This window comes from Dromiciops gliroides, chromosome 2, assembly GCF_019393635.1.
Source record: "Dromiciops gliroides isolate mDroGli1 chromosome 2, mDroGli1.pri, whole genome shotgun sequence".
NCBI classification, from domain to species: Eukaryota; Metazoa; Chordata; class Mammalia; order Microbiotheria; family Microbiotheriidae; genus Dromiciops; species Dromiciops gliroides.
Window position 1 is genome coordinate 590,042,369 of NC_057862.1, and position 22,313 is coordinate 590,064,681.

General features: G+C 35.7%; 2 protein-coding genes across 8 annotated transcripts in view; one reads left to right on the forward strand and one right to left on the reverse strand.

Moving 5' to 3' along the window:
- FANCL (FA complementation group L) overlaps positions 1-20,621 on the forward strand; it is a 79,741-nt gene extending 59,120 nt beyond the window's left edge. For 2 of the 3 annotated variants that reach the window (XM_043989834.1, XM_043989835.1), the window contains 7 exons: positions 11,275-11,425; positions 15,146-15,229; positions 15,795-15,840; positions 15,971-16,052; positions 16,915-17,031; positions 19,885-19,956; positions 20,486-20,621. In XM_043989834.1, coding sequence (XP_043845769.1) covers positions 11,275-11,425; positions 15,146-15,229; positions 15,795-15,840; positions 15,971-16,052; positions 16,915-17,031; positions 19,885-19,956; positions 20,486-20,521 — 588 coding nt within the window. In that variant the 3' untranslated portion in view covers positions 20,522-20,621. Of the gene's footprint in view, positions 1-11,274; positions 11,426-15,145; positions 15,230-15,794; positions 15,841-15,970; positions 16,053-16,874; positions 17,032-19,884; positions 19,957-20,485 lie in introns of those variants that run through there. The other variant, XM_043989836.1, reaches the window with a different exon arrangement.
- VRK2 (VRK serine/threonine kinase 2) overlaps positions 1-22,313 on the reverse strand; it is a 152,936-nt gene that overhangs the window by 35,809 nt on the left and 94,814 nt on the right. Inside the window, exon 13 of one of the 5 annotated variants that reach the window (XM_043989831.1) lies at positions 20,598-20,939. The exons of 1 other annotated variant lie outside the window; for it this stretch is intronic. In XM_043989831.1, coding sequence (XP_043845766.1) covers positions 20,598-20,939 — 342 coding nt within the window. Of the gene's footprint in view, positions 1-20,597; positions 20,940-22,313 lie in introns of those variants that run through there. 3 more of the 5 variants (XM_043989832.1, XM_043989833.1, XR_006355072.1) reach the window with 3 other exon arrangements.

Genomic DNA, 22,313 nt, shown 5'->3' on the forward strand with positions numbered 1-22,313 from the left:
GAAAGCTGTGTTTGTAATGTGTCTCTCAATTCCAGTTCTTTGGTGTCTGTATTGTCTCATGTATGGCCATATAGCAACACTGGCAAGATATTGTTTTTAAAATGGGCCTTTGTTCTAGAGGAGAATTGGGATTATTAAAATAACTAGTTTCCAAAAGGAAAAACAACCAATTGTCCTCTTTTTGTTTAATTCTTGGTCCACTTTATTGTCCCTTTATGATGCCATTCCATGATGCATTCTGGATGAGTTTTATAGCCTGTCCATTTAATTGCAAATCACAGCCTATCTCAGAGGTATTTGTCTTGCACTTGACTTTTCTTATGGTAGATAGTTACACTAAACTCTTTAGAGTAGTTTGGATCCCATTTAGGAGTCTTTAATTGCCATAATATCACCTGAAAAGAAGAGCATTTGGAAGAATTCATAGCTAAATAATTCTTTGTGATTCTTTAAATTTCCTTCAGAGTGGTAAACACCTTTTATTCTTCATTTGATATGATAAAAGGTCATTGAACAAGGTTTTCATTGTATCTTTTAAGAAACTTTATATATTATTTTGACATTTGCATGGGTGACAAATTCTTGGAGAAGAGCCTTCCAAGGTATCACTTTCCTTTACTAAATTAAATGTTACTTTAAATTGTCAGCAAACAATAAGTGCAGTTGGATCTTGTATCTTTTACATTCTTCCATCAGTTGTATGATGAGAGAGAAGCGATCTAGGGGATGGGACTTGTAAAATCCTCTCAGTTCCCATCTATTTCCATCAGGAACGATGCCTTTGACTGTTGCAAGGATCATTCTCATAAAACTTTTATTTATATAGGAAAGTTGTTGTGAGTGTAACCTCCTTTTGTTGTACTATTGAGGTCGAAGATTTTTTTTTCTTTTTTTTTTTGGCATGCTTTTTTTCTTCTTCGGCTGCCTTGAAAAATAATTAATTCCTGCCTCCCCTCCCCCCAGCTTGTATCATCTGTCCAGCACAGACCTCTTCTGTGGTCTCTGTTTGGTCTAGGTGAGCTGCATTTCCTGTTTGGACTTCCTTCAGTATCATTTGCTCTCCTTCTAGCAGCGCATCTGGGACCATGAGGTTAGGAGCCAAATGTGGTAGGTCTGCCAATCACTGAGAGTGAAAAGAATGTTATGAAAATCTATTCAGATCTTTACCATTTTTTGTCTGTCTATTGTCCTTCCACTTTTCTTTCTATGTCTTGAGGATGACTTTGCCTGAGGTGTGTCTTTTGCCAAACTTTCTTTAAACTGAGTTTTTTTTCCCCTTTACTATTCTTGCCATTCATCTGAGGCAACATTGCTCATAATCTTATGCCATAGCACTACTCTTCCCATCCCTCCTCTCCATCCCCCTCCCCGCACCCCTCCCTGTATCCTCTACAACCCAGCAAGCCTTCCCTTACAGCCCATAAAATGAGAAAAGCAAGACTATTTGTCAGAGTCAGTTGCAGCATTCTGTATGTAGCCAGTCATTTCCCTATGGAAAGGAGGGAGGCATACTTTCTCATCTCCTTGGTCATTGTAGTTACAAAGCGTTTATCCCAATTTTTGTGTTCTTTTCATTTATATGATTAAAGTCTTTTTATACATAGCTCTTGTTTCTCCTTCTGCATCAGCTCATACAAGTCTTCCCAACATTCTATGAATTCCTTGCAGTCATCATTCCTTATAGCACAGTAACATTCCATTACGTTCATATGCTGCATTTTGTGTAGCCATTCTCCAGTAAATGGGCATATGCTGTTTCATTTTTCTCCTATTAGAAAAAGTGCTACTATGAATCCATAGTATTTTACAAATGGGTTTATGTAGTAAATTAATTTTGCCCTTGACACTGTTTCTCTGCTTGTCAAATAAGATAGGACAGTTCCAATTTTTAAAAAAAGCATAAAAATTATTTTTAGAGGACATGGGCTTGAAACTTAGTTCTCCCACTGACTATGTGGCCTTGGACAATTCACTTAAATAATTTGAACTGCCATTTCCTCATCTGTAAAACGAGAGGGTTGGACTCATTGACTTCAAAGGTCCCTTCATGTTCTAAATCTCTGATCTTATGAATGTCAAGTGTTTGCTGACTAAGGTAAAGGGTCTCTTGGTCTCATTATGACAATTGATGTATATCTGTTAAACTAATGTATGAAATTATTACAATCTGTGTTGATGCCCTTTCCTCCCACCACTTCTCATTTTTCAGCATCAATAATTCATTTAAATAGGTCAGATTGGAGTTCTTTTAATTGCACATAATATCTTTTAAAAATTTTTATTCTTATACCTTTATATTAATTTTGATTATTGTTCTAACAAATCAGTGGTCTGATTTTCACACAGACAGCTAATTCAAGGTGCCTAACATCTCTAATCAGCTATTTCCTGTTAAAAATAACCATTTTTATTTTTTCTGTTGTTATTAAGTCCCCACTGGGTACAGCAGTTCCCAGTGTATAGAGCTCTGGGCCTGCAGTCAGGAAGACCTAATTTCAGATCCCACATCTTACTAGTTGTGTGACTGTGGGCAAGTCACTTAATTTCCATCTGCCTCAACTTCATCATCTGTAAAATGAGGACCATGATAGCACCTTCCCTCTAGGGTGATTGTGAGGATCAAATGAGCTAATAATTATTAAGGCACTTAGCAAGCACTATATAAAAGTTAGCTACTGTTTTCATCAGCAGCATAATTATTACAAGTCTTCACTGCCTGCTTTGGAAATGGCCTGAAAGTACAGAGTGACCTGTTTTCTGGTCAAAATGAAGCATAAGCTTACCATCAGAGCCCAGATTCCCAGAAGCATCATAGTGGGATGAGAGTGCAAAATATTCCCAAAAATGATGTCTATCTTACTGGCTTTGGATATAGATGAAAGTCCTTTCCTCCAAGTCCTTTGTTTACCTCCTGAAAGAAGACCTCTGGGTTGCCTGTAATACTTTTCAACTGGGCAGGCCAAGTAATTAGAATTATCCCTATATTTCTCTCCACCAACCAGGGTTCCGGACCAAAAAGCTGTAGAGAAGACTTGGGGCAGTTTGAGTTAACTTTACTCCCAGGGAGATTGACCTGGAACATAGTGGCACAGCCTTTTGGCAAGTAGCATATAAGGATAGTTCTGGCATTCTTTAAGAGAGCTCTGGATACCCCAGGGAACTGCTTTGTGGATTTAATTTGCTGCCTTGTGGACTTTTTTATCTGGGAGGAGAGAAGAGGTCATTGATTTCTTTTTTGACTGATTTTTTTTTTTTGGTGGGGCAATGGGGGTTAAGTGACTTGCCCAGGGTCACACAGCCAGTAAGTGTCAAGTGTCTGAGGCCGGATTTGAACTCAGAAACTCCTGAATCCAGGGCCGGTGCTTTATCCACTGTGCCACCTAGCTGCCCCCTGATTTCTTTTTAATTAAAGAAATTGTTTATCATAATCTTCAGGCTTTGAATATTCCATTATATCAGATATGGAACCATGACTGGGATAAATAATAACAACTACAACTCATATTGTTATTGTGCTTAATATGTGCCAGGCACTGTGTCAAGGGCTTACAATTATTATCTTATTTGATCCACACAACAACCCTGAGAGTCAGGTGCTGTTATTATCCCCAGATTGCATTTGAGGAAGCTGAGGGAGATAGAAGCTAAAGGTTTTGTCCAGGGTCATACAGCTAGTGAATGTCTGAGGTCACATTTGTACTCAAGTCTTCCTGACTCCAGACCCAGTGCTCTACCCACTGTGCTACCTCACTGCCCCAAAGACATCAGTGTGAAACCTGGTTCTAGAAGAATTTCAAGATAATATTTTTTTTGAGTTGTTTATCCACTTATAGGTTATTAAAGAAGGACGTCACATTACAATATCAGCAGTTTTAAAAATCATGTAACTCTTTTTCTTTTTTGGGGGTGGGGCAATGAAGGTTAAGTGACTTGCCCAGGGTCACATAGCTAGTGTCAAATGTTTGAGGTCAGATTTGAACTCAGGTCCTCCTGAATCCAGGGCCAGTGCTTTATCCACTTCACCACCTAGCTACCCCCCCAAAACCATGTAACTTTTAATTCCCCTACGCCCCCTTTTCATCCACATGCCACTGTCTCAGAAAGAAGGGGCCATAAATTTAGAGCTCAAAGGGACATTAGAGTCCATCTAGCTCAATACCTTCATCTTGCAGATGAGGAAACTGAGGCCTAGAGGGACTAAGTGACCCTCCCAAGGTCACACAGCTATTACATGGGACAGCTGGGATCTTAATGTAGGTCCCTGACTACAAATCTAAGGAACTTTCCCATTTCTAGTACTGAGTGCCATTTTGTACTTTTCTTTGTTTCCTGGGTTGTTGTGGCTAAAGGATTTATTACCACCTAATCAAGCTACTGGCAATGAGCCTCTCTGGTAAGCTTCTCTAAGCTGGTTTTTAGAAAGCAGATGTGGTCTGGTGGTAGGATTGTACTTAAAGCTTTGTCGGGGGACAAAACCTGTCAGTTTGTGCTCCAGTGGCATAACCACTGGAGATCTCCACTGGAGATTCCCCAGGCCACTTCCATGCATGCCACTGTGGGTCACTGGTGTAGTACTCTTTAAAGTAGCTTAAGGTCAGAATGGTTTGGGTTTTGTTGTTATTATTGTTTTAACTGTATATTATACTTTTGAATTGTATTGACATAGAAATCCACTAAAACCCCTAAATCTTTTTCAAACTTCTGTCTAACCCCATGCCCCCATCTCTCCATCATGTACTTGTGAAGCTGATCTTTGGAACCCACATATAAAACTTTACATTCATTCCTTTTCAATTTAATCTTAATAAATTCCAGGAGACCTGTCTAACCTGTCAGGATCTTTTGGGATCCTGACTCTGTCATCCAGTTTATTAACTCTACCTCTCAGTTTTCTGTCACTTGCAAATTCAGTAAGCATGCCATCTCTGCCTTTATCTAAGTCATTTGTAAAAATGGAAAACAGTACAATTCTGATTGGAGGATTCCACTAGAATCCTCCTTCTAAGGTGACAATGAACATTAATGACTACTCTTTGGGAGTTGGACAGTAAGCCAGTTTAGAAGCTACCTAGCTAGATAACCCACCTCTCTTTGTGTTTCCCACAATAAGTATAAAGGAGATGGTTGTTTTGGTAAAATTTGTGTTAAATATGTGTAACCTATATTGGTAGCATTCCCTGATTCACCTGTTAGTAAATCTGTCAAAAAAGCAAATGAGGCTAGTTTTCTGTAACTTGTTCCCAAAAAAACTGTGATCACTGCTTTTTTTTTCTAAATGTTCAGTGTTTCTCCTTTAATAATATATTCTAAAATTTTCCAGGAGTCAAATAATCAGAGAAATATAATTTGTAACAACTCTGGTATATAACTTTGAATCTATCTGGCTACTAAAGATGGTAAAAGAGGAGACTATACAATGTTGAAGGGCAAGTGAAAAGACAGGCACAGTAATCCCCTATTAGTTGACCTGTGAATTGGTCCAAACATTGTGCAAAAGAGTGAATGAATCAAGGGAAAACATTTATTAAGTGATTCCTTTGTATCAAGTACTATGCCAAGCCTTGGGGAATTACAAATTACACAAGGAAAAGTGCTAAAATGTTCCTATTCTTTTAGTTGGATATCCCACTTAAGTTTGCAGGTAAATGTTAGCAAGAGAAGACCCATGTGTATTTAACTATTTATAAACTGTATTACTCATAATAACAACAAAAAAAAAAACAGGGGAAAATCACTGAATATTTGGGAAGTAGCCGTAACTGAACAAATTGTGATATGTGAGTGTTATTGTCTAGGAAAGAATGATAGATATGAAGAATTCAAAGAACATACATGGGAACATTTATATGAAGTGATACAGAGTAAAGAAAACAGTCCCAAAATACACATGATGATAATTATATATATGCACATATATACACAAATATACACAGTGTACAAATGTACCCAAGTTTGTATGCATATATATTTATATACACTCATGTTGATATATACATAAAAAAGCAATATAACTCAGGTAAAAGACAACAAAAAATATCGGTACCAAATGATTACAATTAAAGCACGTGTCCATTTCTATTCATAAATAATAGATTGAGGGGCAGCTGGGTGGCGCAGTGGATAGAGCACCTGCCCTGGATTCTGGAGGACCTGAGTTCAAAGCCGGCCTCAGACACATGACACTAGCTGTGTGACCATGGACAAGTCACTTAACCCTCACTGCCCTGCAAATCAATCAATCAATCAATCAATAATAGATCGCAAAAATATAAAGTACCATGTACTAGCAGTCACAATTCCTTGACTGAATTCCTTGACTAAAAGGCCCCTTTATAGGGGCCTGGGAGGAGTAGTTGTTGGGTAATATATTTTATAGCAAAACAAAAGACATCAGCAGTTTTTTAAAGGAAGAAATGCAAGTATATTTCTTGAGTATAGACATTTAAAAGTTGTTAAAACAGATTTTCCTATTGTTAAGCTTGTATATAATCAGGTAACAGAATGAAATATGTCAGGTATCTTGTTTTAGCCTGTTGCTTATTCCAGGCTTTAACTCTGGTATTGCTCATGTTATTTTAATGTTTCATAGATTCTAGTTTTACCTTTTAAGTTTTAGCAACTACTTGTTGGTTGCCGTGGGAAAAATTAAATTCAAATCCTTAAAATTCTCCCAAGCTTATTGTTTTTTCCTTTGCATGAGTCATCCCTTGATGGCTAATGAGGTTGCTTAAGGAGGAATATGCACTTCTTTTTGTTCTGGTGTGGGGCCTACCCTGTTTATTATAGTACAATTATAATAATAACTAAAGGATAACCTAGAGCCATGAGAGTGCAAAAGTCTCTTCTTAGCACCATAGAAGGTGACTTGGGAAGCTAGAGTTTACATATAATAATGGCCTTTTTCTTTAGAAGGCACATTTATGTTTTGAGTGGATTGTTTTTAATGTTTAAATAACCTCTCAATAGATCTTTGAGAATTATTTGTGAGGTGGTTTGTTCCTTATTTTGCCAAATGAAAATAAACCTTTTAAAGAAATGCAAAATTGATCTCATGTTGAATGTTAATATCTAATGCAGGTGTTCTCAAACTTTATGGTGCCTGGACTCAAGGTTAGGTGGATACATGTTTTAACAACCGGCTCCCTGGAGTGGGGATGGGGGGAATTTACATGACATGCTTTTAAGTTTAGTATGAATTATGAATCACTCTCTTAAGTCTCCACAATCACTAGAACAATAAATCAAGCCTTGATTTGTAGTATTTGCTGATTTTTGAGACGTAAAGGTTCACACTGAAAATTGAATAATTGACTCCCACAAGTCCATATGAGCTGGCCCCAGAATGGCCCTTTCATAAGTCTGGTAAAGTCTAAAGACCCTTTCTCAGACAAATGTTTTTAAATGCATAAAATAAAATACACAGGATTTAAGAAAGAAACTAATCCTATAGAAATCACTTATCAAAATATTAAAAATTCCAAGTTCACAGACCCCCCTCTTGCAATCTATTAAGGCCCCCTGGCCTAATGTATGATTTATCTTAGTTATACTGTACAAAAATCATTTTACCAAAATGACTCAGAACTACTGATTTTTCAATTATTTGTATGTCAGAGGAATAAGAGTTCACTGTTTTGAGTGGTAGGGGATTTAAAAACATCTTTTTCATTTAATTGATTCATTTGCATCAGAGAAGCAGATTAACCATGCCAGTTATATGGCATATCACAAAATCATTGGCTTCTAACCCCTCCCCCTCCTGGGCAGGGAGGGAAGCCAAGAAAATAGTTGCAATTATTTAAATGCAATATGTTTTTGAGTGATTTTAAAGGTCCGGAATCCCCTTACAAAATAATTTATGTGGTTATTTATTTTGTGCTTTGTTGGATTTTTTTTAAGGTTCTTATTTACAATTCATCTGGATAGAATAGTTCATTTTAACAGCGGCTTTAAGATAAAACACATATCTTCACTGTGAAGAGAAGGGGATGGTAGGAAAAACAGGAGTTATTTTGGAAATTAAATTTCTATGAAGAGTTTTCACCCTCATCTTGGAGGTTAGTGGCCTATAGATCCATGCTATGTTGGATGTCCCTAGTTTCCATTTTTCTTTGGCTTCTTTCACTTTTAATTAATTTTTCTCATCAGAATACAAAGATGCAGAACTGTGTTACAGAATTTTGCTGTAGCATAACAGAAGCCTGTGTATGGTTGCTTTGAGGATTACTGTTTTGAATAGGTTACCTCTGTGTAAGAATCAGTAAGCATCAAAGTACTTTCCAGGTGCCAGCCATTGCGCTATGTGCTGGGGATAGAAATACAAGACATACAATCCTTGCTCTCAAAGAGCTTACTCTCTAACAGGAGAGACAAGGACAGATGCAATTATATCTAGAATAAATGGAAAGAGAAGAAATCTGAAGTCATTTGGGAAACTTCAGGAAAGGTTTTTTGTAGAACATGGTGCTTGAGCCAGGTTTTTGAAAGAAGAGAGCAGCAGTTCTGGTAAGAGAGTTGAGAGACTGCAGCCCAGACATTGAGGACAGCAAGCGCAGAGACATGTAGATCCAAAGTGGCATATTTTGTGAAAGGAACAGAGAGAAGGCCAAGTTGACTGGATCTCCAAGTTCAGGAAGGGGAATTATATATATTTGTATAGGTTGGCGCCAGGTTGTAGAGCTCTCAGAGCTAGAGAAAGGACTTCATAAAAAACATTTATTGGCTGATTGATTTTTAGAGTCCTTGGAGTTGGAGTAGAGGAATGGCGTGCTCAGATTGACACCAAAGGAAAATCATCGTCAGTTTTGTGGAAGATGTACTAGATTGGGAAGAGACCTGAAACTGGAAGACCGCTTAGCAGGCTGTTGCAATAATCTAGGTGAGAGGACCTGAACTAAGATAGTGGCAGTGTGAGTAGAACAAAAGGGTCTGTTGGATATGAGAGATGTTTTGGGTAAAGAAATGGTAGGTGTGGACAGTGAATTGGTTATGTGGGGTAAAGTGAAGAGTCAAGGAGAACATCAAAGTTAGGAAGTTGAGAGAAAGTAGAAGAATTGGTAGTACCTTTAACAGAAATAAGAAAGTTTGGGAGAGGGCTGGGCTTGGTGGGAAAGATGACCTGTCTTGGACATGGAGAGTTTGAGATATCTTCAGGACATCCAGTTTGAAATGTCTAATAAGGAAATTGGAGATATAATATTGAAGCTCAAGGAAACAGCTACAGCTGGCTGTATGGATCTGTGTCATCTGCGTAGAGATCATAATTCAACCCAGAGGAGCTGATGAAGTCACCAAGAAAGAAAAGAGGACCCTGGACAGAACCTTAGGCAATTCCCACAGTTAAGAGGTGTAATATGGATAATGAGCCAACCAAGGAGACCAAGGAGTAGTTAAGTGAGGTAGTAGAAGAAGCAAGAGAGTAGTGACCTGAAAACCACAAGAGGAAAGAGGATCTAGGTGGGCGTGCTGGTTAACAGTACCAAGAAATGACCAGGATTATCATTCAGATTTATTTTTAAAATCCTTGTTAAATATAAATTTGTATGACAAATGAAACCAAATAGTACTTAAGATTTGTATACGTAGCATAATTATGTTTATACTATGAAAAAACCATCAAGAAAATCCAGTTTTAGAATCTAAACTGAAGCAACTATATATGATTCCGTGAAGTGACATGTAAATCTCATGGGGAAAAATTATAAGGAAAAAATTTTGCCATCTAAGTTTCCTAATTACTCTACAAAATAGTAATGTGTTGCATGTGGTTTATGTAACAATCAGAATGTTTCAAGGACCTAGCTAGAATGATTTTGGGAATCATGGGATAATCCTATAGAATATAGCTTTGATTCCTGCTCTGGCATCTTGTTCTGCCATGTTAGAATAGTTTGGGCGCTGGTATTAGGAAAGTGAATTATATTTCCTTCTAAACATAAGCATTTATATAGTCCTTTAAGCTTTGGGAAGCATCTTAAAATAATTAGTTTTATACTCACAACAATCATGGGAGACAGCTGCTGTTATTATTCTCGTTTGACAGATGAAGACACTGAGGTAAACAGAGGTATGTGACTTGCCCAGGATCATACTATGTAAAAAGGGTTACAGAAGGTTGTAGAGGAATTTTTCCTCCTTGGTGTACTTGAAAAGCTTGGTAAGGAGAAAGTTATTGAACTGAAAGGTCCTTACTTTGCTGCCTGTTCTGTTCATCAGAAGTGCACTTCTTTGGAGGTTCAGAAACAATCTATCTCATATTTATTATATCTTGTATTATATTATATATTACATTTTATCAGATCATATATTTATAATGTGTCTGAAATAGTCAATACATTTTATATATATATAGGTGGTTATCTATGTGTTTCTACCAGTTTAGAATGTATAAGTAAAAGCCTTGAGTTTTCCCTGTAGGTAGATTTGATGAAAAGTTGACCTCTCCCATTTGCATCTTCCCCCAAAAGAAACCGTATTCTGCTATTCATTATTCTGTCAAAAACAAAAACTTTAATACAGTAATTAGCTCCATTGAACATACTTTATGTTTTTTTTAGTAGGAACTCCTAACTTTCTACATTTTTTTCTTTTTAAAATGGTATTTTCAATCATTGAAATACAGTGATACTGTACTTTAATTCTCAGTTATGGAAAATGTGTTTAAGCAAATTGATAAAATGTTTAATGTCCGAAACACTGAGTTCAAAGAGTGGTTAAAAGTTAAATGTAGAGAAAAATATTGTTTGTAATTACCATTTGAATTCATGAAATAAATGTAAAATCCTTCCTGTACTTTTGCTTCAGTGAAGTGCATAACAAAGTTATATACTAATGGCATTTAAAGCAAATCTAGTTTAATCAAATTACAACTAGCACTTCATTTGATTTGATAACTAACAGCTAGAAGGGAATTATTTCACACTGGAATTGTATGAAAAGCATCCTTAAGATGTAGTCTAATGGGAACATAAAGCAGAGTGTACATATATGTAATATATGCAATTTAGTCATTATACTTTGTATGTAGTGTTTGCTTTTAGAAGAATCATTCTTTTCCTAAAATTTGGAGATATATGTTCAATGTAAAAGAAAAGAATCTTGAACAAGCAAATACTAAGGGTGGGGAGAAGATAAACTGAGATTTGCCAACCACAAAACAATTTAAGATGAAAGTGAAATCTTAAAAATTGGTGATTATGCACCATTTTAAGGGAAAGAAGTCATCCTCCTTTAGTAGACTATCATATGACAAATTCAACCTTCATCTTCCCACAGAGTTCATTGACAAACATTCATAGTCAGTTTTTGGCAGCATTGGAATCACTAAAGGCATTCTGGGATGTCATGGATGAGATTGATCAGAAGACTTGGATTCTTGAGCCAGAAAAACCCACACGGAGTGCAACTATGAGAAGAATTGCAATAGGTAAGCAAGAAACAACTATAAAAAAATTAAGCTTTTTAAAAAATTAGTTAATTTTGTTTTGCTTAAGAAAAAAAGAACAAAAGGGTGTTAGCTGCCTTCTATGTGCACTGCTAAATTTGCCATACTTAAATATTAAAAGGTGGATAAAGTGCAAATTGGGTGCAGCTAGAGGCAGAACAGTGGATTTGACAAAATATTGCTGTAATAAAGATCTTCCAATAGTTCCTTTATAAAATTCCAATTTCAAGATATGTGTGGGCTTTATCTTTACTCTGGCAATTAATTGGTGAATACAACTAAACAAAGGCAGCTAGGTACCCAGTTGATAGATTGCTTGACCTGGAGCCAGGAAGACTCATCTTGTTGAATTCAAGTCTAGCCTCAGATACGTACTAGCTGTGTGACCCTGGGCAAGTCATTTAACCCTGTTTGCCTCAGTTTCCTCGAAAATCTGTGAAATGGCAAACCACTCCAATATCTTTGCCAAGAAAACCCCAAATGGGATCTTGAAGAGTCAGATACAACTGAAAAATGACTGAACAGCAACAAAAAGTACAAATTCTTTTAAACATAATTTTATATCCCATAATAATTTTGACTTGACTACTATGTGGGAAAAATACAAATATTATGAAATAAATTCTATCTTTACTTATATCATCTATACTATAAGGAAATAGAGAATCCCTTGGAGGTACTAAGATCTTAAGTGAAATGATTTGACCCAGATTATAAAGCCAAATATGTGTTAGAGACAATACTTAAGCCCAGGCCTTCTTAAACCCAGGCAGATGTCACACGGGTCATTCTCAAGGCCAAATTGTAAACAGCTGCCATTTTAGCTTTGGTAAAGGGAGTCCCCTCACTGGGAATTCCCCACACCAATGAAATAAAGGATCTAGACCCAAAACATAGTATGTAGAAGACTAGAGAAGATTGTACAAATTATATAAAACCTCAGAGCTTGAAGGAGCCTTTGTATTTACACTATCACTTGGAAACACAATTTTTGTCATTAATGTTGAAATCCTTAAGTGCTTAATAAATGCTTGCTAGTTGATTGAAACATGAAAATCTAGATTTACAGTAAAGTTCAGTTAGTAGATAAATAGTCTTCACTTTGAAAAGTCTTCACCATACAATCCTTTTATGAAGATCCCCTAGTGTAGGTAAAATGATTCAATTTATGATGAAAATTATAAAGTTGTGATATGCATCTACAGTATAAAGCAGATCATACCTAGATATGCCCACCTGTGCTACTTCTTGCCAAGTGCCCACATTATTTATTTGTTCTTTCCATTCTAGCTTTGGTGCCTAGTACTTAATCCTTGCTACATTAGCAGTTGTGAAAGGGAGAGTATTTATAAATAATGTACTTACTCTGGAGTTGGCTGGGGGAAGAGCCACCTCAGTAAAATGCCATAATGGGGGAGGGGGCAACGGTCAGCCATTTTGTATGTGTGTGATAGTGGAATAAAGCCACTGGTAGCTAAGCAGATCTCTGACCATAGCTTCATGTGTGTACCATGGTGGCATGTGTACCAAATTTTTAGCTCTATTCTATTCCTCATATCCCATCCCTTCTAGGACAAGTTGTACAAAGATAGAGTCATGTAATTTGCTATTTATAGATAATGATTGAGATCAGTAAATAACTCATTTAGACTTAGATGTTCTTTTATGAAATACTGAATATATACTTGCCCTACCATTTTATTTTAGAGGAGAGGATAATTTTGGTTTTAATGAGTAACATAGTAAACACTTAATAAATGCTTGTTGACTTGAAAATCTGTATTTTGGACTACAGTTCACATAGGGCAATTGTATCTTTTTCTTTCTAGTGATAATTCACAACACAATGGGGGTGATTTTGAGCTGTGAATCATTTCCAGAGTACCCAAGGATTACAGTAGTTTCTACCAAAGCATAGTGGATTATATACAAAACAGCTAAATATTCTACTTTGCTTGGGTAGAAAGCGCTATTTCCCAAGGCTATTCTGTACATCGTATTTCTTGCTTTATAACTTGAAACAGCCTAAAGGTGTCTAAATATGAAATAATAAACCAAATTAAGATATATTGGGACAATTGTCAGATATTAATAATGAAAGGATTTTCTTCAGAGGTATTCAATAAGTAGCTGTCCTTATATTTTATTCTTCTCTCCCTATCTTGTTTTAGTTCTGTTTCTCCAGTGATTTTAAGAGTGGATATGGATTGGTTTTTCACTTATCTTCTCCATAATTTCATAGATGGATACATTTTTTTCTAGAATTATACTTTATTTAACATTCTTTTTAAAAAATTTTGAATTCCAATTTCTCCCCCTCCCAGTCTGTCTCCCCACCCTTTGAGAAGGCAAGTGATATGATATCCTTACTACATTATCCTTCTAACTCCTTGCATGCTTTAGGCATTGATTGGTCTTCCTTTGTGACACACCCACCTATGATCCACTGCCATCCTCCAAGGGCCAAGTATTCAGTTAGCTGACTGAAAACTGAGTTACCTTGGCTGCCGCTAAGGCAAGTTAAGGTACTAGGGTTCCCTCTAAAAGGAAAGAATTAGTATATTTTAGATTAATCAGTTCACAAAAGGCTCTTTTATTCAGAATTTGAAATAAATTAATTTTTAAAGATTTTATTTTTTTAAAATGTCTATTTGGCTCATAGTGGTTTTTTTTTTCTTTAAATCAAAGTATTTGTCATTTTTCTCTATTGGGGCTGATTGCTTCCTTTTATTGTGTTTTAAATATTGATTCTTTATTTTCAGAGTAACGTCAACAAGAGAATTTTTATAAGATGTAAAACTATCATCTTCCCATGTTTATATAAGCTAAAACCAAAATTGTCTTTGAACAGAGTAAACAACTTACAGTTCATTCCAAATAACCATTACATTAATGGTGTTTTTGAAACTACAGTATTAATAATGACTAGAAGAAATCAGTAGATAATACATTACTAAAGTTGTCTTAGGGAAACTTGAATAATAGAGCAGGTTTTTGTTAAGTTTTTCCATTATAGACAATTTTTGTTTAAATGAGCTTCATTTTTATGAATAGAATCTTTCCTCTTGAGTGAATTGCTTTTCATTTAAAAGGGATTCCCTCCTATCCAGGAGAGTTCGATCAGTATTTTCACAAACCAGTCAGAAAGGTTGGCCATATACTGAACACTGTAAGGATTTTAAAATGTGCAGATGGCAACGGTCACCATTTACTTGATTTCGATTCCTTTGGCAGCTGACCCATGTTGTTTTATGAAAGAGAAACTTTTAGTGCCATTGTTTCTTAATTTTCTCATTGTGAGCTGATTTGTGGTAGCACTATAGATCTTGAAGACTGTCGTAATTCAAATAAGACATTTTATTTGTACAAGCATCATCTTTAGAAGAGTAATATGCTTGTTGCTTTTATTAGAGTCTTCTGAGCACTGTTCAATAAATTGGAATTCCACTTTGAATAATTTTGATCTCCTTAATGCTATTTAAGAAACTTCTAAACAAATCCTCACAACTCATTCTCCACCCCCCCTCTCTTTCTCTCTCTCTCTCTTCCCCCTTCTGTTACCCCTCCTCTCTCCCCACTCCCTCTCTCTTCCCTTCCTCCTCTTCTCTCTCTTTTCCCTCATCTTCTGCTAGGTCTATATATAATTATTTTGCATTAGTTTTTTCCATGATTTTTTATTAATATCTCTTCTTTACATTGTAGGAAATAATGTTTCAATAAATATAGATGTAGACCCCAGACATCCCACAATGCTTCCAGAATGCTTCTTTCTTGGTGCTGATCATGGTATGACAATTTTTCCTATTTTAACTAATTGTTTAAGATAGACTTAAGTCATCTAGCCCTTGTCTGCTACTATTAAAATGATTTTTGCTTTTGCTTCAAATAGCATTATATGGTTAAGTGTAGTTTTATTTTCTTTTTGCGGGGCAGTGAGGGTTAAGTGACTTGCCCAGGATCACACAGCTAATAAGTGTCAAGTGTCTGAGGCCAGGTTTGAACTTAGGTCCTCCTGAATCCCGGGCCAGTGCTTTATCCACTGTGCCACCTAGTTGCCCCATTAAGTGCATTAATTTTTAAGTAATAAATAGTGATACATTTCTCCCTTGTTTTCTCTGTATACATATCAGCAAGTTAAATTATATCTGGTAGTGATGATTAACACTTAAAATAATTGTTTTGGACTTTTTAACCACAGTTTAAAAGCAAGTACTATTCAAATGTGTGTACTACTATGTGAACTTTAAATTTTGCAAAGCACCTAAAAAAAAATTCACTTTATCCTCACAACTATCATAGTATATAAAAGGAAGAAAAATTGATATGTTGGACTTTTTTTTTTTCCTTCAAGTGGTAAAACCCCTGGGAATTAAGCTGAGCAAGAATATACATATGTGGTAAGTTTGGGAGAAAACAATTTATTTTAGCTGTTTTTCTGTGTTCATAGCCTAATGTTCCAAATGTATTTTTTAAAAGATTATTGAATTGAAAGTTATTGGATAAAATACTTTTACCTTTTACTTTTAGGGATCCTGAAAATAGCCTGTTACAAAATTTGAAAAATGTTTTAGAAATTGAATTTCCAGTGCGTGCTGTTCTGGAAAAATCTGTAAGTTATTTAGAAATATTATACTGTCCTAAATGGGTGAGCCTGATGAAAGTCAAACAATCTCCTTATATCTAACAGAAAGAAAAGAAGTTGGAAAGGGAAGTAATTGGCAGAATATTATAACAAAGATTTCTGAACTGCAAGCAACAGTTGCATCAAAGTAACTTGTTAACCTTTGATTGGTGGTTATAAGTGTACTTTTTTCATGGTCCCTATAGCAGTAAGGTGATTAATGACAGACATCATTATTATTAAAAGTGGGGGGGAAAGGTTCAGAGTGGCTAATGAGATGTTTGGTGCTCCTACACTGTTCTCATATGGATGACTGAAATAAAGTTCTAATTAGCTTAGTAGAATTGCTTATGAAGATGGTGGTACAGCTTTTTCAATCTTAGGTATCACTATTTTGTACAAATAACCTTAAAGTTGATTTTTGGACAAAGTTGTTATGATTGTAGATAACAATTTTTTAAAACTTAGTTACATAATTATAAATTATATTATTTAAAAAGTTATATAACTGTAAAATTCTAGAACTACTAATTCCAAACCCCAGCCTTTACAGTAACATATTAGGTATTGCATTTCAGTACAATATAGGATAATAGTTAAAGGGTCCAAGCTTCATGCCAACCAAGAAAAAAATCCTTTAGAGCATATTTATTGTACCAGTGTTAATAATTGAATAAGGAAATACTCCCTTATAACTATTGTTGGAAGATACATAGTAATGATACTATTACCTATAAATGATGCTTATTTACCTTAAAAAATTACTAAGCAGTATCTTCTTACTACCCCACATCATTCTTCTATTTTAAGCAATGAAGTTTGAAAACTCAATTACAGTTTTCATTTGAAGGATTTCACAATGGATTGTGGAATTTGTTATGCTTATCGCCTGGAAGGAGCCATCCCAGATCAAGTGTGTGATAATGCCCAGTGTGGACAGCCCTTCCATCAGACCTGCTTATATGAGGTAAACATGTGCTTAGAGCTCACATTTAAGGTGCGTAGATAATATAAGGAATTGAATCTGCAGGTCTTCCAAAATCTCAAGTCATGACATCTTCTTTCATCAGCCCTTGTACCAAACCCACTAATGAGCACAAGGTGTGATCATCTTTCCTTTTGTAAAGCTTCATGGCACTTTGTATCCATTGCACTTTCTCACTGTATGTTGCATTGGAGCTTGTGTTTTGTTTTTTGTTTTTGTTTTTTACCAGCAAGCCTTATTTCTTATATTATACTATAATCGCCTACAGGGCAGGAAAGTCAACTTTTTTATAGTGACCTAGTTTGGGATATAGTAGACACTCAAATACTTGATGAGTGAAAAATGTATTTACTTTTATTTCACCTCTGTTCTCTTTGGGAACATAGATAATAATTAGTGATTCCATGTAAAAAATCCTGTAGGAAACCATTACTAGATTCTTTTCTCCTCCCTGAAATGTCAACCTTTATTTTTCAACTCCTAGAGCAAGCTGTCATTGTGTCTACATGTTCTCCTCTCACCAACTCAGTTATCCATACTATCTTAATTGCCAAATCTGATGGCCTTTTCTCCAGACCTGTCTTCACCCTTTGATGCCATTGGCCACTCTCCCTGGATACTCTCTCCTTTCTTGGTTCTTCTTTTACCTGTCTGATAGTTCCTTGTTAGGCTCCTGTGATGGCTATCAAAATCAGGCCCTGTAAGGGTACACACCCAAGGACTCAAGGACACTGGGTCCTCTTGGCTCTCTACATTGTCTCACTTGGTGACCTCATCAGCTCTCATGGGTTTAATTATTTCCCATCAGACAACTTCCAGTTCTGTATATCTGACCCTTGTCCAGCTGCTTAGTGAACATTTCAAACTGGATGTCCCATGAGAACCTCAAACTTAGAATGTCCAAGGTGGGATTCATATCTTTCACTAAAAACCACCCCTTTGCTGTCCTGGGGACCATTTATTGTTCTAGTAATAAGAGCCAGCATTTACATAGCACTTTATAGCTTGCAGTTATATACATAGATGCATGTATAAATCTTTATCTTTATGGTTCTCAAAGTGATTATATTGTGCTATTTATATTTATATATCATATATATGTTAACATATTATTTTATATATTTTATATATCATGTATTATCTTGTACATACATACAGTCTTGTTTTATTCTCACAACCCTGAGATTAGTTGCTGTTATTATCCCCATTTCACAGATGAAGAAACTAGGGAGGAAATTAGGATCACATAGCTTGTATCAGAGGGAGGAGACAAATTCAGCTTTGCCTGACTCAAGGTCTAGCACTCCATTCATTCTATCCCCTAACTGTGTCTAGCTGCTTCGTTATCTAGGCTTACAAACTCTTCTTTATCTTTGACTTTTCACTGTCCCTCATCTTACATAGCCAATCAGTTGCCAAATCTCGTCATTTCTCCCACCACTTCATTTGAGTTCCCTGCCTCTAGTCTTTCCCTAATAGTCAGTCCTCCTCCCATCTGCTAAAATGACTTTCCTAAAGCACACGTCTGACCAAGCCATTCTCCTAACTTGCTAAATCTCACTGGCTTCTTGTCTTTTAGGCCCTTTACAACCTGGTTCCATACTCTCCTGTTAGACATTACCCCTTTGCCTCATTCCACAGGCCAGCCAGATTGACTTTCTTTTCCTCACATGTGACCTATTTCCCATTCTCTGTACCCTATGTATACACTGTACTCTCTCCTCACCTACACTTTGTACATTCTCTCATTTCCTTCAAATACATCTTTCCATATGAAATCTCTACTTTCCTCCCCCACCCATTACCTCGTATTTGTTTTGTATATACAGATACATAGAGACATATACCCATTTTGTCTTCCCAATAGAATGTAAGGTCCTTGGGAACAAAAACTGTCTCGTTTTGTCTGTGTATTGCCACCACTTAGCACAGTGCTTGGCACACAGTAGGTGCTTAAAAATACTTCTTGTTTGAGAAAGTAGATAATTAAAGAAGACACTTGATTCCTGAGGAGTTGTCATTAACACAGCCTACTATAGTAAAGAACTCATTAGGAAATATTGATCAATTCCTCCTATGTGCAAGTCACTGTTACTTTTGGCCTGGGGCCATTTCAGTTCAGCATATATTAAGTGCTTACTCCAGAGCTTGGTACTATATGCCAAGGATTCAGAGCAGTTCCTGCCCTTGGGGAGCTTAAATTCTACTAGGGGAACTCAGCAGGTACACAGAAAAGGAAGTGCCAAGTAAATGAAAGAGAGAAAAACACTTAACTTAAGGGAATCAGATGATTCCCATGGAAGGTAAAATGCAACCTAGACTTTGAGGAATCTAAGGATTCTAAAACACAGAGGTGAAAAGGAAATGTGGTGCAGACATGGGGTATGGCCTACAAAAAAGGCAGGGAGAGAGGAGATGGTGCATCGAACTTGGAGAACAGCTAATACCCAAAGAAAGAATATTTTTTTCACCAAGAACCCTACATTGAGTTTTGGGCATTTCTGTAATTCCAGTATGTTCTCTGTTCTTAAACCGTTTTGCTAAGTACCACACAGTGCACAAAAGTGATTCCAAAACCTGTCATTCCTTCACCAAAGCTAGTGTGACAGAATATGAACCTACATATCCAGCCCTTGCAAATAAACAATTAAAAATGTGCTCCTGGTGTATTTGCTTTCCAAAGTAAATTATTACAACTGAAAATCTTCTTATGCCAAAATGGAACATCTCAATACTTTACAAAGGGAAAGAAAAATCTGATTTTTTGGCTATTTTGGATATTGGCCTAGAATTGGTTATAATTTATATCTCTCCCTCTCTCTCATATATTTGCAGTGGTTGAGAGGTCTACTGACTAGCAGACAGAGTTTTAACATCATCTTTGGTGAATGCCCATATTGTAGTAAGGTAAGTATAAATATGCTTATAACTGTAACTAACTCAATAAAACATTCTATATAATAGCATTTAAAGAACATTATAAGCACTTTAAAAATGCTTTCCAAGTTGATTTTCTATAAAAATGAATGACCTATCATCAAAATTTTAGATGTACATATTTTGGTACTTTGGAAAATTATAACAATTTAAAAATACTTTCATAGCTTTCATCAATAAAACTGAGGCCAGGGGTAATTTGTAAGAGCTTTTAGTCATGGAGTCAGAACCTAATCCAACTCCTGGCTGAGATACCAAGTAGTTGTAAAACATTGACCATCATTTAGTTTTCGTGAGCCTCAGTTTCCTCATCTACAAAATGGGGCACAATAATACAACTTATCTTCTCCCATGTTTGTTGGGAAGAAAGTGCTTTGTAACCTGTGAAGCATTCTGTAAATGTGAGTTGTTTTTCAAAATACATTACACCGTTTTTACGATTCAGAGATTTTATTTTTGCAAGCTCTATGTACTTAAAATGTATTCTCTCTCTTCCAAGCCAATTACATTGAAAATGTCTGGAAGGAAACCCTGAAACAAGAACTTGAAACACTTCTTTGGTAAAGAAGACAAAATTAAGAAAATAACCAGAAGGAATTTAGAAGATGTCTTCAAAGAAAATACAAAGAAAGAACTACTAAAATCAAAAGAAAAAATATAGTTAAGCTATAATAATATACATCTGCCTTGGCCTCTTCACTGAGCTGGGAAATAGTGGACCAAAACCATGTACTCTCATGTTCTTTTAAGTCCATAGCCTTGGCACTGAGGTGAGTAGGCATCTCATATTCATAAGATGGACGCTGACTGGACATACATGGACTAGGAAAATCGTGATTCAGTCCATGAAACGAGCTTGGAAAATACTCAAAGCCGGTTTTATTAGGGAGCTGTTTTACTCCTGATAAAAAATCTTGATGGTACTGATGTTTCTCTCTTCTTACTTTGCCTTCCTATGGAAGAATAAATACATATTTAGTTGATATATTTATGCTAATACTAAACAAATGATTATATAGGAAATTCTTATCTTCATGTATTAAAAATTTTTACCCAAAACTTTCCAAATAAAGATACTGGCTATAGATAATTTAGAGGGAAAAAAATGGGTTTTCTGGCTTTGTTTATATTCTAAATTTTTTTGTTGTTAATGTTTTTAACATGGGGAATGTTAAATTTTATTTTTAAGAAATTATCTTTTGTTCACATTTTTCTAGTTTAGGGTAAGACTGGGATGTTTTGCATTGTTGGGGTTTTTTGTTTGTTTTTTGTTTTTGCAGGGCAATGAGCGTTAAGTGACTTGCCCAAGGTCACACAGCTAAAAGTGTCAAGTATCTGGAGCCAGATTTGAACTTGGGTCCTTCTGAATCCAGGGCTGGTGCTTTATTCACCATGCTACCTAGCTGCCCTCCTAATATATTTTCAAGCCAAGGACCTTTCTAGTTTAATTTCTAAGAGGTTCTTCAACAGGTTAGATACAGCAATTCTCCAAGAATTGTTACTTCTAACTCTAAGAATATAGCTAATACATTATAAAGAGATTGTGATTTATATCAGAATAGAAATTCACAGTCACAGTGATAATTAATAGATCCTTAAAATATTTTCATTCTTTTGGGGTAAAGATAATAGGTGGGGAGAAAGACACTTTGAAGGGCTAAAAATCCTTGTTCCTCCCTAACATGGGGAAAATACTACTAATTAAGAAGCACATGATGTATCTATAGACCAGTATGTTACCTTTAACTCTACTTAAACTAAATTTTGCATTAAGTAAAACCATATCAACTTAGTAGGGAAACTGCCATTTTGATTCACTTAATAAGTTTCTTTTAAAATAATCTTATTGCTATCTTTTGCTTTCTACATAATATTTTTCAAAGCAGATATATCTAATAATAATGATAACATTTTATGTAAAGTACTATTAAAATGCTAGCTATTTGTTATCTCATTTGCCAATAAGGAAAGGCATAATTAAAATGATCTGTTTTTGCATTTAGTGTAGGTTTGTATCTGCATTGACTAATATAAACTATGCATTAATTAGCTTTACAATCACAGTGTGAAATTTAGTAGCTTTTGGAATGCATTTAAAACCAACTCCCTTTTTGACAATGACCCTAAAAGCCAAGTTTTCTTCTTCACTTTTCTGTCCTAGCCTACTGATCATCATACCACTTAGAAGTAAAGATCAAACAAGACCTAATACTTCAGTCTCTCTACCGATTTTCACATTTAACTAAAACAGTAGTTACCTTCTCAAGTAAGCAGTACCACCCTTAATAGTTTTATTCATAGTAAAGAGCAAAATGAGATATTCCAAA